The following is a 19849-nucleotide window of genomic DNA, read 5'->3' on the forward strand; positions in this document are numbered from 1 at the left end:
GAATAATAGGTCGGCGGGGGGGCGTGAAGCTGAAAAGCTGAAATTGAATTAAGTTAGATTTCAGGTGGGAGTGGGAGGAGGTTCCTACATCAGAAGCCCCCTGCTTCTGATGGGCAACAGTCTACTCATCGGGCTCAAGGACCTTTGGACATACCTTTCTGCTGTCCTTCCCTCAAGATCCCAATCACCAGCCTTGTGACACACCTTCCCCACCCTAGGCTGTCCCTACACCTTCCCCACATTTCACCCTTAACTCTGCCACTCAGCTTCCTCTAGTTTCCAGCTCAGTCTAAGGCAGTTGGCTGCAGTTCCTCTTTTGGCCATTGCAGCACTGTCCCTGGAATGACTGGTGAGCTGCTGGCCAATCTGAGTGGCCAAGCCCCCACCATACTGAAAATTCTACCCTATTTCTCTGGTCTCTTTTTTTCCCTGCAACATCATCTTTTATCTATGAATTCTGTCTTTCCTAACATGTTTTGCATGACTACATAATCACCTGAATGGCTTATGTGGACAGCTCTGTTTACTTGATCTGATTATTTTTGCATTTACCTTCATTTTCCACTGAGCTAGCAAGCACCAAATCCATCAGAGACATCACTGTAGCTTTTGGTGAAAAACATATCCTTTGCCTGAATACTAATAGGATGGCATTTACTGGCCCTTCCCGCCAGCAGGATCTTAAGCAATCTGCTGTGGGTACCCCGGCAGCAAGGTGGAGGAGCATTATAAATGCCATAGACTTCAGTGGGACCAGAAGATACCACTGGCACCCAATGGCAAATAGCTTCTGCCTTGGGAAAACACACTGCTGGGGATCTGGAAAAACCTGGCCATGGTTGTGGGATCCTCTTTTGTGGGATGTGAGCATTGCTAGCAAGACCATTTCTTCTGGTTGGTCCCCAGCTGTGCATTGATGGATAAAAATTCCTTGTGATTTATAAAATCTCTTGGGTGCTTTTGGATTGCCATGTGTGCAGTCAGTGGCAGCCTCTACTTTGTGGGCATTCAATCGGAGAGGCTAATGTGAATGCCTACTCATTCTGGTTACTGGTCTTCAAAGGGGAAGTTTCCAAAACTCCCAGCCCCAGCAAAAATAGTCTGATCTGTTTGTGTGTTTCAGACTGCAGAATCCTTACTGTGTCTTCAGCAACACCCTGACTTTAGTGACCAGAAGTGTGGCTAGCAGATCCAGTATCCAGCTATTCTCCTGTCGATGTGACAACCTCAGCCTGAAGCAACACTGCTCCTTATGAATGGACAAGAAAGCTGACCTTTCGTTTGTAAACTCTTCAATGTGGATTGTGTTTTCTGGATCTTGATCCCTTGTCTCCTGTGCCTCTTTCCTATGCACCTCACCGTAACTCTATCCTGTCCACATACTGATCCAATCACAGCATGTTGATACACTGCAGTGGGTGAGGGTGGTCATCCTTCTCTGATGTGCCATCAAACACAGCCATAGGACCTCCCATCATTATCTTGGCACTTTGCAAGTCACCAAAATTCAGAAGAATTTAGTTACATCAGCGTACAAACTGACCGCCAAATGTTTGCTGAAGAGAACTGAGACATCAGTTGTAACAAGTGAACTTCTTTTCAGATAGAATAATCACATGTATTAATAATTGCCTGCATGAACTGTGGTCAATGCTGGCTCTCTGTTTCACTGGTCAGTTATTTGGAGCCCTGAGAAACCCACGCTGTACGTTCTAAATTTAAATGCTAATCATGTTCAATTCAAAACTACCTCATTAACATTTTAGAAGGACATTAATTGGTGCATTACCCACTTCCACTAATTAACTTGATTGTGGAGAGAAGTTTGCTCCCAGGCATTCAAACATGCCTCCATTAAAACATTAAGTTGTCAGCACTGGTTGTAGTCACAATCTGAAATTACAATTTTTAAATGTCCCCTGTACCCTACCTCACCTGTCACTGGGCACAGTAACTTTTTCCTTTATTCCCTAATTTGGTTAACCTTGACTGTTTGTGATGTCGCCTTTCTACCCCCCTCTCATTTTTAAACTAATAAATGTAAATATTCAAAATGAAAGTGGGGAAAAAGAACACTCGTTTGTTTAATGCCCGAGTGATTTTTCTTCTGGGTCCCTACCAGCAGCAATCCTGGAGATTAATTTTCAATTCCTGCAGGCTCCAAGACAATTCTAGAGGGTTGGCAAACCTAACAAGAGTGCTGTAACTGCTAACCCAAATTCCACCATGCCATGGTCTGCAGATGGACAATTTCTGTTTGAAATTTGATCATCTGTGTTTGGAGCTCCTGAAAACTTGGAATACTGGCAAAAACCACCAAACCACAGTGGTTAGCATTGCTGTTTCACACTGCCAGGGACCTGGGTTCCATTTCTGGCTTGGGTCACTGTCTGTGCGGAGTCTGCATGTTCTCCCTGTGTCTGCGTGGGTTTCCCATTGTTGCAGTTTCCTCCCACCGTCTAAAGACATGCTGGTTATGTGTATTGGCCATACTCAATTCTCCCTCAGTGCACCCAAACAGGTGCCAGAGTGTGGCTACTAGGGGATTTTCACAGGAACTTCATTTCAGTGTTAATGTAAGCCTACTTGTGACAGTAATAAGTAAGCTTAAACTTAAGCCTACTGGGCTGAATGGAGTGCTTCAATGCTGTAATTACTTAGTAATATATACAGTAAAAAGTGATCTCTGTTCAAGCATGAAGTGGTTTGTATCACGTGTGACAATATGTATCGGATGAAAAATCATTAAGGGTGCAGTTGCTTTTGATCAACTTTTAAAATGTTAGCTGAATGAACTGAGTTAGGTGACAGATGTATAACTACATTGTATGAAGACATTTATATTAGCACATTTAATTTTACTGTTGAATTACCTGTGAAAAGATGTTTCTCAAATCTCTATTACATTGCCAGTTTCCTACAAAACTAAAATTAAAATATGGGCAGTCCCCCACAAAAAAATTCAAATTAGCCTTGAAATTAATCTATTTTGTTAACAGTTTACAAAAAACTTACATGTTTGTCTGAAATAACTTTGCTAAATTAATGTCAAGCATGCATTTTTCCCAACACATTCAACAAAAACAGAAAATGTTGGAAAGTCTCAGTAGGTCTGAGAGCATCTGCGGAGAGAGAATAGAGCCAACATTTTGAGTATGAATGACCTTTCAGCAGACCCTGACTCTTGGTCATCCAGACTCAAAACGTTAACCCTATTTTCAACCTAATTTGTCCATCCTGCTCTTTTTTGTAAAGCCCGAAGTTAATCCGAATTTCCCACATTTGGCTCCTATCTCTCCATACCCATCTTACCCATGTAACTGTCCAAATGCTTTTTAAAAGACAAAGTTTCTCACCTCTACTACTACGTCTGGCAGCTTGTTCCAGACACTCACCACCTTATGTGTGAAAAAAGTTGCCCCTCTGACTCCTTTTGAATCTATCCCCTCTCACCTTAAACCTGTGCCCTCTAGTTTTAGACTCCCCTACCTTTGGATAGAGATATTGACTATCTAACTAATCTATGCCCCTCATTATTTTATTGACCTCTATAAAATCAGCCCTCAGTCTTCTACGCTCCAGAGAAAAATGTCCCCGTCTATCCAGCCTCTCTCTATAACTCAAACCATCAAGTCCCAGCAGCATCCTAGTAAATCTTTTCTGCACTTTTTCTAGTTTAATAATATCCTTTCTATAATAGGATGACCAGAACTGTACACAGTATTCCAAGTGTGGCCTCACCAATGTCCTGTACAACTTCAACATGACGTCTCAACTCCTGTATTCAATGTTCTGACCAGTGAAACCAACCATGCTGAATGCCGTCTTCACCACTGTGTCCACCTGTGACTCTACTTACAAGGAGCTATGAACCTGTACTCCTCGATCTCTTTGTTTTGTAACTCTCCTCAACACCCTATCATTGACTAAGCCCTTGTTCAATCTACCAAAGTGCATTACCTCGCATTTATCTAAATTAAACTCCATCTGCCATTCGTCAGCCCACTGGCTTAATTGGTCAAGATCTTGTTGCAATCCATGATAACTTTCTTCACTGTCCACTATGCCATCAATCTTGGTGTCATCTGCAAACTTGCTAACCATGCCTCCTTTATTCTCATCCAAATCATTAATATAAATGACAAATAACAGTGGACCCAGCACTAATCCCTGCAGCAAACCGCTGGTCAAAGGTCTCCAGTTTGAAAAACAACCCTCTACAACCACACTCTGGCTTCTGTCATCAAGCCAATTTTGTATCCATTTAGCTACCTCACCCTGGATCCGGTGAGATTTAACTTTATTCAACAACCTACCATGTGGTACCCTGTCAAAGGCCTTGCCTAAGTCCATGTAGACAATATCACTTGCACTGCCCTCATCTACGTTCTTGGTTACCCCTTGAATAAACTCAATAAAATTTGTGAGACATGATTTTCCACTCACAAAGGCATGCTGTCCCTAATCAGTCCTTGTGTCTCTAAATGCCTGTAGATCCTGTTTCTCAAAATACCTTCCAACAACTTACCCACCACAGATATGAGGCTCACTGTCCTGTAGTTCCCAGGCTTTTCTCTGCAGCGTTTTTGAAACAAAGGGTTGCAGGGAAGTATCTTGACTTCCCCTTCTTCCTCACTGTTATAGTGGTAGTCCATGGTATGGCTCCTTACAGAAAAAAATATGAAAATTAAAAAATGTCAAAAATTTAAAAATATACTTCGCTCCCCTTTGTGCACTGAAGGTGCTTGCTACTAATTTATATTTTCATCAAGATCAAAAAATCTTTGCACCAAAGTTGTCCATTTAGGTTCTTGGCAGCAGCTTTTTGATATCCTGTGCTGTTACACACAGCAATCGTTCCTTCTCCGTCCCCACCCGCCCTGGCCCCGGCCCCGACCCCTGTTCAACCTTTTCAGAGCTCTTCCTTTTTTTATTGTCTCCAAGGAGAATTAGTGGTAAAATGGTGCATAAATAGTGTACTTGGTTACATCTTATCTGGATAGGGCAGATTTGATGGAATTAATATGAATGTTCATATACTTGAAAATCTCTGGTACATCAGTTCCTTAACATCTGACTTTGTGTACAAGTAATGTTAAATATAACATGGATTTTATAGGTGACTTGATGAACACAAATGAGATCTTCACATACATAGCAATGAAACAATTTAAGATAGTGAGGTCTCATTGACAACATCCATGAAGCATCTGGTTTAATTATCATAGCAACCAGTTTCCAATTGGTCTGGAAGTTACCTATCATTTCTTCAGCACTAACAGATTAATTACGCATGTCATTTTATATTACAATATTTGATAAGCTGGCATAATATAGAAAATATTCTTCGTAAAACATTTTTTAAAAATTCGCTTTGGGATTTTCCCTCCTTCACTAAAAGGGAAGGTTCACTGTGAAATGATAAGACTTTCACAGCCGGATTTGATACAAGGCCATGAGAGATATCCAGGGCATTGTAATTACCTGCTGTGCCAGAGGGCAGAAGTTCTTATATGGAGATTTAGCTTTATTTAATTTGACTTCCCACTGAAAAGGCTGCCCAAGTTAAGACTTGTTTTCCATTACAAAAACAGAAAATGCTGGAAAAATCTCAGCAGGTCTGACAGCATCTGTGGAGAGAGAATACAGTCAACATTTCGAGTCTGGATAACCCTTCGTCAGAGCTAAAGACAAAGAAAATAGGATGAATACTGCAAGGCTGAGGGAAGGGGTGTTGGGTGGGAGGGGTGGCAGGTTGTACAATTGGTCAAACGTCTAGGCAAAAGGTCAAAGGGAATGTAAATGATGGTTATAAAGGCTGAGAATGGTGCTAATAGTGTCCATTAAGAGATCGGATGATTCCAGCAAACAGCGTATTTGGCTTTTACCTTTGTTTTCCATTATCCTATTTTCATTACAATTTTTAAAAAAGATTTATGGCCTTTAACTAATTTTTGTGTCCTCACGTCCAACTGCTGGAGCTTTTTTACAGGTAACATCAAGGGTGTAACTACCTGGAAGGCCAGTAAGCCCCAAGACTACACGATTGCATGCATAAGCGAGGTCCTTGCCTGATCAGGCTCGGCATGCAAAAGTATGACAATAAGAGGGCAGAGTTCATGAAATACTTATTATATTAGCTGAATATTTATTTGCCACAGCTGCCAGTACATACAATAAAGTTAAAATGTTAACACTGATCAGAGAACCACTGTGCTACAAATGTGGCAACACAATTTTATTTATAGTAAGATGTGTCAACATCCAGCATGACAAAATTGTACAAAGTTCACAATTTAAAAATGAATCATCACAGCAACTTGTGATTTCACACATTTATAGCAAAATTAAAATGTCAACAAATCCATGCTGTGTTGTACAAAAATAAATCAAACTTCAGTTCCACAGAGAGCACAATAAATAGTTTATACAAAATCCTGTCTTAATAAATGAATATCACTTAAATTAACTTAGAAATGAATATGAACAATAAGTTATTATAAATAAACTCTGACGAATCTGCAATAATCCTTATGAAATGTTAGCATTCTAATATGTGACACGTCTGTGTTCACTATGTCGGAGTCACAGGTACGTTTTGATTTGATATTATGTACCAACATTAGATGAGCAGCAGATTTGTGCTTAAAATCCCTTTTCCATTTACATAAGTGAGAACAGTAATAATCCAAAAGTCAAACTAGCTCTTTACTCTATTAAAAGCATTACTATATTGGCATAGAAGCTGCAGACACAATGCAGTGGAAAAAAAGGCATATGCAATCAATGAAGAACAAAGCCCTAAAAGAGGCTAGGGCAAGTATATATGTATATATATGGCATAAGGTGAAAGACAAGCACCTTGCTTTAGCTCTCAAAAAGGCAATTCTGAACATGGCAGCTACAACTAATAGCACAACAGAATTGGGCACCGTGCAGGCTCAATGCCGCACAGACCCAGAGTAATTACAGAATCTTTTCCCAGCTAGTTAAGAATTTGTCCATTGGGAAAACTTTGCAAGTTTTGCACAATGACTATGAATAAAGTGCTGCTGGGATTATGTATTCACATTGAACATTGTATCATATTTCCTGTTCTGACAGCATTGTACCCAATAGTTTCCATAATGGCTATCGCCGCAACGGTGGCCACGCAGGCTTCTGTGTTTCATTTGTTCAGACTCATGCGACTTGTGTCATGTGACTGACGACATCAGCAATTGCACACCTTATTACACTGTGGATATAGGACAAGGTAAGTGCAAAGTAGAACTGGTAGGTTTCTAGGGACAGTGACCCTGTAATTTCCAGTCAGATGAAATTATTAATAAGGTATAAAACCCATACTTCCTTCTACAGAGACCCATAGTACAGATTAACATGTACTGTAAACTACAAGACAATGTAACTTCACAGAAAGTGTGCTGTGGTGTTCAGTGGCCGTCCTATGTTCATTGAAGTGCATTGCTGTAAGCATCTTATGGCCTAGAAGGCTGCTGAAGTCACAACACCAATCAGTGCAGTGTGTAAGTAATCTTTCTGTCAAGTTACCTTGTCTTGGAGCTTAGCCCTGGGCCCTCACTGGGCTACTTTGTTTTTTTACCACTAACCCTACTGCTCTTTTTTTGAACTAGGAGTATCGCAGGACAGTGAGGACATAGGGCTAATGTGCCAAACTTTAAACTAAAACAATCTTAAAGCTACTCATTATCTCAATCACTGTTCTAAAAGCCCAAAACAATAATTTCATTTGAGTGTCCCCACCTAATCATAATCCTTTTTAAAACTAAAGCGCATAATATTTTTAAAGCGTTGTTCAAAACTAGAGCATTTTTGCTACCAATCCTTGTCTATTAAACAATATGCACATAAATTCTTTTTTTTTAATTCTGTAAAACACAATCTCCCATATGAGACACAAAATCAGAGTATCCAAGTGACAGCGATACATAGTCAGATCATAGCTCACATGCTCCCAAGCTTTCTGTTACCTGTCAAATTCAATTTGTAATATTAAATTCTTCCCTTTTTGTAAAGCATTTGGAAGAATTCATATCCTATTCATTTTTTTTGTTCCGTCGACCATTCAAGAGTATACACTCAAAAAAAAGTGCATACGTTGGCAGCTATAAACATTACATGGCATATTACACTATGTCATCTCATATGAAAACGTACAAAATGTGAATGTTTTTAAAAACTATATATTAAATGCAATTACTATTTTCAAAGCAGGACATAAAATCATTATGAAGTCTCCTACGCATAACACCTTTTGTAACAGAAATAAAGTTTTGATATTCAACACTGTCTGGTAAATTAGAGCAGCAAAAACGTGAGGCTTCCTAGCAAGATTTCTCTTTAAACCAGGAAGAGGTCTTTAGACCTGAATTCCTTTTACAGCTTGCTTTATGTTTTCCAGTAGGGCCTTGTTTTCCGGGCTCTGATAGCGATCTTGATTCGTATACATGTCCGTTAAAGTCGTCACGTAGGCATCAAAATTCTGTTCATTTATTGGATCCTGCACAGTGAAAGATACAACCGTCAGGCACCTTCTGAAAAAATCTCTTTCATGCTACAAGTAAGAATAGTTTTTATTAAGGTATTGCACACCATTGTGCTTGTACAACACAACACTTTCAATACAGTAATATACACAATAAAAATCTCTAATAAGTAGCACAATCAAATCTGTTTTTGATTAGTTAATTGTTCAATTAGTCTAATTAATTTATCGCAACAATAAAATATCATACAATGTTATGCTTCATTCCAATTTGTACAATTTTAAGCCACCAGTTTATCTGTACAGGAAATGTGTCTTTTTTGTTTGCTAAATGTCACCAAACTGCAGCAGTTATTAGAGAAATACAAAGTAAGGATTCAATGGTAATAGATAGTGAAGCTTTCCAACACACAATAGATCAGGAAACAATAATAAGTTGCTTGCATCGTTACTGATTATTTAGATCTATATTTTGTATTGAGCAAGGTAAATGGTACCTATGCTGAGGAATAATACCTTTTAATTTTCCTTGTTATGTCAGGTTAAATCACATCTAAGCTGCCCTGGAAGTGTACCTTTATTTTGACATCAGAAGAACACTCCATTGTATCAATGTGACATGTTAATTTCCCACATCCGAATTGCTTATGATTGCCGATGTTTCCAAAATAGTGTCAAATAATTGAAAAATATTGTGCCATGCACCACGGGAGTCTGCTCAGACTAATTTCATTTAAGTCTTGCACTACTATAAGAAAAGTGACTTATATTAATTTGAGTTAAATTAAAATTCATGGTCCAGAGGCAAAAGGACAATATACTGATACATTGTACCCACCCCATATGCTGTGGAACATAAATTGTATGCAGGGCAGTGTAGTGGCACAGTGGTTAGTACTACTGCCTCATAGCAGTAGGGACCCACATTGGATTCCGGTCTCAGGTCACTGCCTGTGTGGAGTTTGCACATTCTCCCTGTGTTTGCGTGGGTTTACTCCATGTGTTCTGGTTTCCTCCCACAGTCCAAAGATGTGCAGATTAGGTTGATAAATTGCCCCTCAGTATCGGGGGATTAGGAAGGTGAATATATGGGGTTACGGGAATGAAACCTGGGTGGGAGTGTTGTCGGTGCAGGCTCAATGGGCCAAATGGCCTCCTTTTGCACTGTAGGGATTCTATGATTCTATATCCCTTTTGGCAAGGATAAAAACAGCCTTCAAAATGAGTAACTAAGCAGTATGGAGTAGGAAGACCTATACCTGCACTGAGTTTAGCGGTGGGAACTGATACAAGGAGTCAGAGGGGCAGAATCAAGGACAAAAACCAAAGACGGAAAGGGAAATAAGAAAAGTGATAGGCAGAGAAACCAAGAGCCAGATTCAAACTGGGTCTCAGCGAAAAATAGTGGGAATGAGACGAGTAATGTTAAAAAGATGAATGTAAAGGCTTTGTGCCTTAACGCACAGAGCATTCACAATAAAGTGGATTAATTAATCAAACAAATAGATGTACTGATAGATGGGTCTGATATAGTTGGGATTACAAAGACATGGCTACAGAGTAACCAAGGATGGGAACTGAACATCCAGTGGTATTCAGTATTTAAGAAGGACTGACAAAAAAATAAAGGTGGTGGAGTTGCATTGCTGGTTTAACAGAAAATAAAAACCATACTCAGGAAGGATATTAACTCCAACAATGGGGAAACTATATGCATAGAACTAAGAAATACCAAGGGCAAAAATCTTTAGTAGGGATTGTATAAAGACCTCCAAACTGTAGTGGTGATGTTGGAAATGACATTAAACAGGACATAGGAGATGTATGCAATAAAGAAACATCTGTAATTATGGGTGATTTTAATCTGCATGTAGATTGGACAAATCAAATTAGTCACAATACCGTGTACAGGAGGAATTCTTGGAATGTATACAGCATTGTTTTCTGTACCAATACATTGAGGAACCAACTAGAGAGCAGGATATTCTAGACTGGATATTGTGTAATGAAAAGGGATAATTAGCAATCTAATTGTACAAGACCCCTTGGGAATAATGATAGAATTTTTCATCAAGATGAAGCGTGATGTATTTTATTCAAGACTAAGATCCTGAATCTAAATGAAAGAGATGATGATGATATGAGTCATGAGTTGGTTATGATAGATTGGGGAACATTACTTAATGGGATGATGGTGGAAAGGCAATGGCAAACTTTCAAGGAGTGTCTGGGCAAACTGCAACAATCGTTTATTCTTGTCTGGCACAAAAGTAAAACTGGAAAGGTGGCCAAACCATGGCTTACAAGGGCAATTAGAGGTAGTATTAGATGTAAGAGAGCGGTATACAAATTGGCCAAGAAAACAACAGACCTGAGGGTTGAGAGCAGTTTAGAATTCAGCAAAGGAGGACTAAGGGACTGATCAAGAAGAAGAAAATAGAATATGAGAGTAAGCTTGTAAGAACATAAAAACTGACTGTAAAAGTTTATATAGGTATGAGAAAAAAATTGGTGAAGACAAATGTCCTTACTGTCAGAAACAGGGGAATTTATAATAGGGAACAAAGAAATGTTCTCTCTTGGATCTAATTTGTGGGGTGGGTGGCATGAGTAAGGTATTTTGAATTTGCTTTTCAAAAAGTTCCCTCATTCAAACTATGGTTCATGACACCTCTTAGTGGCTGTGGACCATGACTCTTTGAAAACCTGACCTCTTGAAAATTGTGAGGGACTATCCCTGCTGTAGAACTGGCCAGGTCAGGACTGCAGGATGCAGGCTTGACATCTACACCAGCCTGCATCCTTATCCCATGCTGCTGAAAATTGGGAATTCCTGAAATAGGGTCACAAATCCTGAAATTAGGTCCTGGCCACCATATTTAAAAGGTCCGCTAAATCTCCTTGGCTCCATGAAAATCCAGCCCAGTGTTTCAGGTTCAAATGAAAGGTCATTAACCTGAAAGATCAACTCTGTGTCTTTCCATAGATGCTGCCTGATCTGCTGCAATTTTCCAGCATTTTTGTTCTTATACCATGTACACAAAGTAATTGAAATCGCTAATGGAATTTTGGTCTTTGTGTTAAAGGTTTTGAAATACAAAATGTGAAGAAGTGATGCTTCAACTGTGTACAAGCTCAGTTTAGACTTGAGCATCTAACCTCAGGAAGGAACATACATTCAAGGTATCTCCAATTCCATGCTTAGTGGGAACAGGGGTTTGGCCCTGATCCATCACAAGTAAGTGATTTATTACAGAAAATCTCAGCCAAAGTCACGCCTCAGAAAGGTGTTTTTGGCCCACGAAAAGGTACAACATCAGAAATATGCCAAGGATTGAACCAAGACAGCAGATTATATAAGGTTGTTTTGCATTGCTTTGAATTGATATGATTGAGTGATAATGTATTCAAGGTATTTAAAAATCAATAAGTAAGTTGATACGGTCAGTACAGAGAAAACACACCCTCTGGGAAATCCCGAACAATCTTGAGAGAGAGAGCATAACCTTAAAGGTACAACAGGCCATTTGCAAATGAAATCACAATGGAATTTTCCACATGGAGGGTAGTGAAAATCTGGAAGTTATAACCCTACCTGTGGATGCTGGGAAAATTGAAATTTTAACACTAAGATTGATAGGCGTGTGTTAGGTCAGGTTATCAAGGGATATGAAACAAAGATAGGTAAATGGAGCAGAAATACGGATCAACCAGATGAAATAGAATGGCATGGTAGAGATACTGGAGGAGCTAAATGTTCATAGTTGTCGTTAACCCTTTGTAATCATTCTGAACTATATCATTAGCAGAATCTGGATCTCATTTTTAGATTATTTTTCAATGCCAGAAGTTCACACTGAATTTATGAATTCAACAGGAAACGAGGTAAACTAATTTGTGTCTGGGATTTGCATCTGAACGTCTTTCCAAGTGAGCTTACGTTCTGTGCTTTTATTGTTGGCTGAATTGAAAAAGATTCACAAACTTTGTATCTTACAATACCTTGAAACCATGAAACTTTATAATATCTTGAAACCGTAAAACTTTGTATTTTATTATAACTTGAAACCATAAAACCATGTAACCCCAGATGAAAAAGATGATTTTTTTTCTCTACTTCTAAAAGGTGGTTCAAAACAAACTCCAGGATAATGATCTGATCTTACATCCGAACTTCCATCCTACATTTGTTCATTCTGGTCAGTACTCCTCCTTCACATGATATCCATCCATAGTCCTCACATGCCAATAGGTAAAACTTCTAATGCTAAACATTAGGTAACTAATAAATTATCATTTCATAATTATTTGTTTAATAATATTTGAAAATCATATTTTCATATTTTATTCAATGTGCAGTGATGGTTCAACATCAAAAAACATCAGAATTTTAATAACTAAAATAAATAATATCCGTTATTCCAATGGGGTATTTTGGGGCTCAAAATGTGTTAGTGGAATGTGTAGGCCTTATTTTAATTGTATTTTTGTTTAAATGATGTCCCTTAAGCCCATGACATGTTGTGAACCCAATTCAAATGAGCACACTTGTGATCTTGATGCTTGTCCAGTTCAACTATACCTCTTATAGACTGGTAAATATTGGTGTTATGTCAAAGAAATTTAGTTTTGCTGACTGTTCCATTTTTTACCCTCAGCCTTCAGTTATTTTTGCTGTGAACACTGTGAATTTTGGACTCATGTTTTTACTTTTGCAGCCAATCATTTTCTTCAATATTTCAGTTTATTCTTACGTGCACTGTGTATGCCTTGCTGGTTTTCAAATGTGTTTAATGCTTCAACCAAGGAAATGCCATTCTGTTGCACAACTTCAACATTTTGCTCCAGAATGTTTCCACGTGCCCACCTCTGCACTCTTAAGTCCAGGGATATGATTTCAATTTTGGGCATATGACAGGCAATTGGCAGTTCCCAGGGCAAGCCTCACTTGGGGTGACAGTAGGATCGTGCATATTTTTCCTGGACTTTAATGGAGCACTCTATCCAAGATGGCAGCTGCCACTGCAAGTGAGCTGAGACATACTCAGGTTTTTTTCATGTAGGTTATGGAAGTAGGCACATGTGGAGTTAAGGCCACAGGCAAGTTAACCATACTATTACTGAATGACGGAGCAGGCTTGAAGGGCCGAATGGCCCACCTCCTACTCCTAACTGATATATTTGAATGCTTGTCCGTTGGTGGAAACACTTAGAATCAGTCCCCACCTTTGGAAATGATTGTGTGAATAATCCAGACGGTCCTCTTTCAGATTTAATCTTTTACATAAGACATAGAACAGTACAGCACAGTACAGTCCCATTGACCCTCAATGTTGTGCTGAGCTATGTCTGAAACCAAGATCAAACTATCCCATTCCCTATCATTCTGGTTTTTGTTATTTATACTTTTTGGTTACTTTCTGAACTCATGCTTTGTCAGAGAAAATGGGTCTGACAGAGGTGCATATTCACTGTTCAGTTGTGCACTTCCCATGAGTTACTGGGCTTTCTAATAAGTGCTACCTGTCAGCCAGGTTCTTTGTTCGGAGTGCAGATTCATAAGATTACAATGATAGCCATCCTCACTGGATAAATTTGAGTAGTGCACAATTGAACTTGCAACATGTATTCCAGGTAGCTATTAAGGCTCATTACTGACACAGACTAAATGTTAACTCCTAAAAACTTGAATGTGGGTTACCAGAATTAAATGACAGAAGGTAGAGTCTACATCAATTTTTCCTTATTTTGGTATCTTTAAACATTTTACAACAGCATTTGGCTAAAAATTTAAATGGAATTTAAAACATTTCAATCTGAATATATGTTCCTACAAGTGTAGGGTCTCTACAATCATTGTCTTCTTTGGAATACTTTGTGATCTCTGTGACCTTTTCTAGTTGGGTTGTGGAGGATCACCCCTCACATGAATAAACTGGAGCCAAATGAGGTACAAGCCTCCAAGTCAGGAAAAATATAACAGTAACTGAGAAGAAATCTCTAGCTACAGAGAAAAAGTATGGCTTGGGCATGAAAGGCACGTCAGAATAATTACAAATCAAGTGTTTTTTTCTGCTAACAGACATTTGGATGGATCAGTTAAGAAACCAGGTGTGTGGGCAGTTACTTACCTGCAGGCAACTTGACCCTTTCATACCATTTTCAATTTTAACCTGAAGTGTTCTGTGGGCAAATGAGTTGTTCATGAGGCATAAATTTATGGAGATCAGGCTCCTAATACATTAAAATAATCCAAGTGGCATATAAATTGCGAACTAATTTCAGAAACCCTATAAAGAGTCGTGAACAAAGCCCAGTCAGTCCATCATGTGAACCAACCTCTCATCCATTGATTCTGTCTAAATTTCCCACTGCTTTGGAATAGCAGCCAGCATAATTAAGGATCCCACGCACCCAGACATTCTCTCTTCCATCTTCTTCCGTCGGGAAAAGGATAAAAAAGTCTGAGATCACGTACCAACCAACTCAAGAGCAGCTTCTTCCCTGCTGCCATCAGGCTTTTGAATGGACCTACCATATATTAAATTGATCTTTTTCTGCACCCTAGCTATGATTGTAACATTATATTCTGCCCCCTCTCTTTTTCTTTTCCCCATGTACTCTACGAATAGCATGCATTGTCTGTAGAGCACACAAGAAACAATATTTTTCATTGTATCCCAATAGATGTGACAATAATAAATCAAATCAAATAAGACAATATGCGGACTGAAGCCCCGCCAGTGTGAAACTTTGTAACACCAGGAGCAGCTGTTGTCCTCCTCTGGGCCCCACAAGGAAAATTTTGGTCTCCCCTACCTGGATACCCCTCTCCAACCCTTGATAACTTCCAGAAATTTCCTGCTCTTTACCTTGGCTGTTAGATCTTCCCGTATTGTCAGTCAGAATTGCCCACTTTTTTATCCAAAATCAAGAAGTGGCCTGACGGCATTTAAATGAAGCACGGGGACTAAAATTCTCCAGCCCAGCATTTCACACTTGTCTCACCAAAAGCCTCTCTGGGGTTTGAATCACCCCATTGTCCTGGAGAAAAGGCCTTTTCTTTGGCAGGTAAGAATTCTTATTGCTGAATTGCTTTGTTGATTTTCTACAGATTGAATAAAACACATGAGTAATTTACTGGGAAAATCTGCAAAAAAATTGAGTTCTGACTTCCCATCGTTTTGATGAACGTTTAACTGAAGTATTTTTATTTCAGCTCTTACCATGTGTGGTAGTTGGATGTTGGCCAAGCTGTGGATCAGAGACTGACTGAGGTTGGCTAACTCATGCAGGAGGGATTCATTCTGTTGTTCAATTGCTTTGTTTTCTTCTTCTATCGTTTTTAAGTTATTTTCCATTGTTGTGATCTGTAAAACAAAGCATACAACACCAGTTTGTAACCTTAAAAGTTATCGCATACAATGCCAATTATTAATCCTAAAGGTAATGCACACATTTAGGAATCTTAAAGATAATGCATACAAAACCACTTACAAATCTTAAATAGTAAGCATACAACACCAGTTGCCTAATCCCCCAAAATATAGTTAAAAATCCAAAAGTAAAATGTGCAATGGTCATAAATAATCTTAAAAGTAATTTGTACAATACCAGTTAAAATACATGATTAATTCTGAAGGATCAAAAATGAGGGGATTCCATACCAAATTCTGAAGCCAAAGGCCTTGAAATTCTGAAGATTAGTGTATGACTACTGTGCATGCTTCTAAACAATTCCTTTACTGTAAATGATTGTACACCTTCATTAGAATTGTGAATAAAGGAATTGCATGTAAATGTATTTAAATGCTCATATGCTAATCTTTGTACAGTGTAATCTCAAGACCAAAGTGAATTCAATTATGTAATCTTGGGTTAATTCATCAATTTTTGACTAGATTTTGTGTTTGGGTGGCCTGTAATTAAAAAAAAACTGCTCCTTCATAGCCTGGAAATAAGTGTTGGCAATATTAACCCCTCGCTATGATATTCCTCTGTCCACCTTTCCAGCAGTTGCATTAATCCACTTGCAGTAAATGGATTAATGCCCATGCTAAGATCATAGTCAAAGGAACATCATATCTGTGCGTTAAATGTTGATCTGCTAATATCACCAACAGTAATTTCAAAGCTTGTGTCTATGCCAGCTTTGTGAAAATCAGGCCATCAGCTTCCCAACATAAGAATACTTAAAATGAAAAGTACATGCCTGTGGCTGGAGTCTAATAATGTATTAGTAGTCCAATGGAAGAGATTCAATTTCAGTCAGTTTATTAGTGGAATTTAATCAATGGCAATTTGGCTGTCAATGCATCCCATATATGGTTATCCAATGTGTTGATATATCAACTTTATCTGGCAATGCTGATGGGCTGATAATGCTGCATCCAGTCCCAGGTTGTACAAAAATAGTGACACACTTGTTTTTTCTATGAAATATAGTAAGGGGATGGAGGGGGTTGGTTGCGGACTTGTGAATGTACATCACTGTTTGCTGGTGGCCTGGGAAGCTTCGTACATTGAAGATTATCCTAACCACTTAGAAGTTCTTTATTCCTTGTAAATTCAAAAAAAAACCCACCTTTCCTTCTTTTTAGCAGATTTTCTAAATATTGATAAGAGTATGCATTTGGTGCTCGTTTAGTAATTCACTAAACTGCTGAGTGGTAGTAAGTGGGTTCACATCTGGTGATCTCAGCCAGGTAACTGTGAGAATTGCAGAGCAAAGGCCAGCAGATGCTTCCCCACAGCTCAGACTTAAACCGCCATCATGCAAGTCAACCTGGGACACTCCGGCAGAGCTCTGAGTAGCCTGTTACAAAGTGGCAAAGACAGCAGATCACCTACCCCCCTCTCAGCCAGGGATTGATGCATGGTGTGGGGGACCTAAAGAAGGGAAAATATAAATGAATAAATGTTTTCTATGATATAATATTCAAGAAATTTACTACAGAGAATCTAATCTGAAGAGCAGTTTGAGACTTGTCTTGGCTACAACACTTCATCATACATCAGTTCACAGTATGCAACATGAATAATACAATATGATTGTGAGCGGGTTTTATAGTGCGTTGGGAACTAAATGTGCTTGGAGACCATTTCATGGGAACAGTTATAGTGTTCATTTGTGCTAATCCACTGAACGACTGAGGATGTAATTATGTTTCCCATTTATGTCACTGTGAAAGCAGCTTCCCCTCTTCAGCAACACTGAAGTGACAGTAGAACTCTCAGGCCAGGCTCTGATCTGACTCTGATGTGATCACTCCAGCAAACCTAATTTTTAATACGTAGGCCACATTGGTTTAGCTCCAGCACAGAGTCATATTGGGTTTTAAAAGGGCTCATTTGCTCTTTTCAAACCTTTTGAGCATTAAAAAAAAACTTACACAATAATTTTAAGAAAGCTAATGCTCCTCATCTCATTGGCAAAACATTGGAAGGTTTACTGATCTGGAGCAGAGCTCTGTCCTGGACCCAGGAGGCGGACTGCAGTGCAATTCTGGTGCTGCTAGTTTCAATCACACTCTGCAGTGACCATTTCAGTCCACTAATCTGTATAAGTCAGTCAGGGTACGAGTCAGGGGATTATAGGTTGTTACTGCTTCGCTTTAGTGATGGTTGAAGTGCATCACACACTTTTGGTACATCATTATATGGATAGTTTTGCCAACCAACCAGAAACAGTAGGCCAGAACTGAGACCAGACTTTTAATTAGATTCCTAGTTCTGCCTCTGGTCTATGCATGATTTTTTCAGTATTTCAGTTCACTTTGGCTCAGTGGCAGGGGCTGGTTATCACTAAGTGGGTGCTTTAGTGGGCTCTGGTTATATGGACCTCCAAGAACTTGGGGCAGCATGGTGGCACAGTAGTTAGCACTGCTGCCTCACAGCACCAGGGTCCCAGGTTCAATTCCAGCCTTGGGTGACTGTGCGGAGTTTGCATGTTCTCCCATATCGTATGGCTTTCCTCTGGTTTCCTTGCACAGTGCAAAGATGTGCAGGTTAGGTAGATTGGCCATGCTAAATTGCCCCTTAGTATCCCAAGATGCATAGGTTAGGGGATTAGCGGGTAAATACGTGGGGTTAAGGGGATAGGGCGGGGTGAGCCTTCGTAAGATACTCTGTCAGAGAGTTGGTGAAGACTCAATGGGCTGAATGGCCTCCCTCTGCACTGCAGAGATTCTGTGATTGTAAATGTGCCCATCTTTGAGCTGTGGGGGGTAAGCTGGGAGGAATTGGTTTAATGATGGATCTAATTTTTATATTTTTTTTATGTTGATTTTTAGGTCATTTTTATATTGACAACAATACACAGCACCTTTCACCAGAAGGGCTGGAAGACTTTCTGCGCATGCACACGACATGGAATTTTTTATACATGCTACCTGGGTTCGAAGCTTGATCATGTCTGCTTCCACCTGGGAATTAGATTCATTTAATTCTTTAATTTCTTCATCCAGCTGCTTGATTTCTTCATCGTTCTCTATCCCTAGGGAATAAAAATATAAGTTAAAAAATTAGAGATAATTGTTGAATTATTCAAACACAGTTCAGAGTTTAAATCTTATTCACTGAGATATTGACAGCAGATTTTTTCCAGCAAACAAAATAAATGCTACTTTTTTACTCATGTGTTCAGGAAAGTGTTAATATTGACTGAAATTTTTGCAATCTTAAATTGACAGGAGAAATCACTGACGGGTCCTCTTAAAACCGTAGTTTGATTTGCGCGTTCTTATTTAGTGACTGTGTTAAAATGTGCCAGTATAGTCAAAAATAAATTCAGAAACAGAAAGTGTACAAATTAGAACTTGCTGAATGTTTAGCACTGCTGGGTTTCCTTTATCTTTTTTATCATTTCTATCAACATCAACTCAAAGTATTGCTAATGCCACTCAAGCATATTTCTTCTATATAACTGCCAGTAAGAATTGGAAAGACTTTATAATTCTCTTCCCCTTTCCCTCATTTTCCTCAGGAGTAATAGATGAAGGTTTCAGCAGCAACACATTTTCCTATGGTCCTTTTGATCTGAATATTAAACCGTGACTTTACAGACTGGGATGGGAAGTGGGTGAGGTTTGCATAAACAGCATCAGAAAACAATTAGAATTATTCTGAAGCAGACCAGACGGCCCAAACAATAGCAATCACATTTCTACTGAGCAAGACACACAGGCCTAGATTTTGTTTGGAGAATAATGATGAGGCAAACAACTCTAACCCTTACAACAGAGTAAATAGGATAGCACCTTCACAAGCAATTAAATCTAGAAATCTGAAAATTGCTGTCAGATACCTGCTCCTCTAAAGTGCAATAGACTTGGCACTGAAATC

At 39.0% G+C, this 19849-nt stretch overlaps 1 protein-coding gene across 9 annotated transcripts in view; it reads right to left on the bottom strand.

Annotated features, from left to right (window-relative positions):
- Positions 1 to 6161: 6161 nt before the first annotated feature.
- The window catches only part of LOC145344848 (myelin transcription factor 1-like protein), a 445009-nt gene continuing 431321 nt past the window's right edge, over positions 6162 to 19849 (bottom strand). For 6 of the 9 annotated variants that reach the window (XM_080192078.1, XM_080192085.1, XM_080192082.1 and 3 more), the window contains 4 exons: positions 18898 to 19001; positions 17357 to 17395; positions 15733 to 15876; positions 6162 to 8521 (listed from right to left, as the gene is read on the bottom strand). In XM_080192078.1, the coding sequence (XP_080048204.1) occupies positions 8381 to 8521; positions 15733 to 15876; positions 17357 to 17395; positions 18898 to 19001 (428 nt within the window). In that variant the 3' untranslated portion in view covers positions 6162 to 8380. The remainder of the gene's footprint in view (positions 8522 to 15732; positions 15877 to 17356; positions 17396 to 18897; positions 19002 to 19849) is intronic. The other 3 variants (XM_080192086.1, XM_080192084.1, XM_080192081.1) reach the window with 1 other exon arrangement.

The sequence above is a fragment of the Carcharhinus amblyrhynchos genome, chromosome 7 (assembly GCF_965287045.1).
Source record: "Carcharhinus amblyrhynchos chromosome 7, sCarAmb.v2.hapA, whole genome shotgun sequence".
Taxonomy (NCBI): Eukaryota; Metazoa; Chordata; class Chondrichthyes; order Carcharhiniformes; family Carcharhinidae; genus Carcharhinus; species Carcharhinus amblyrhynchos.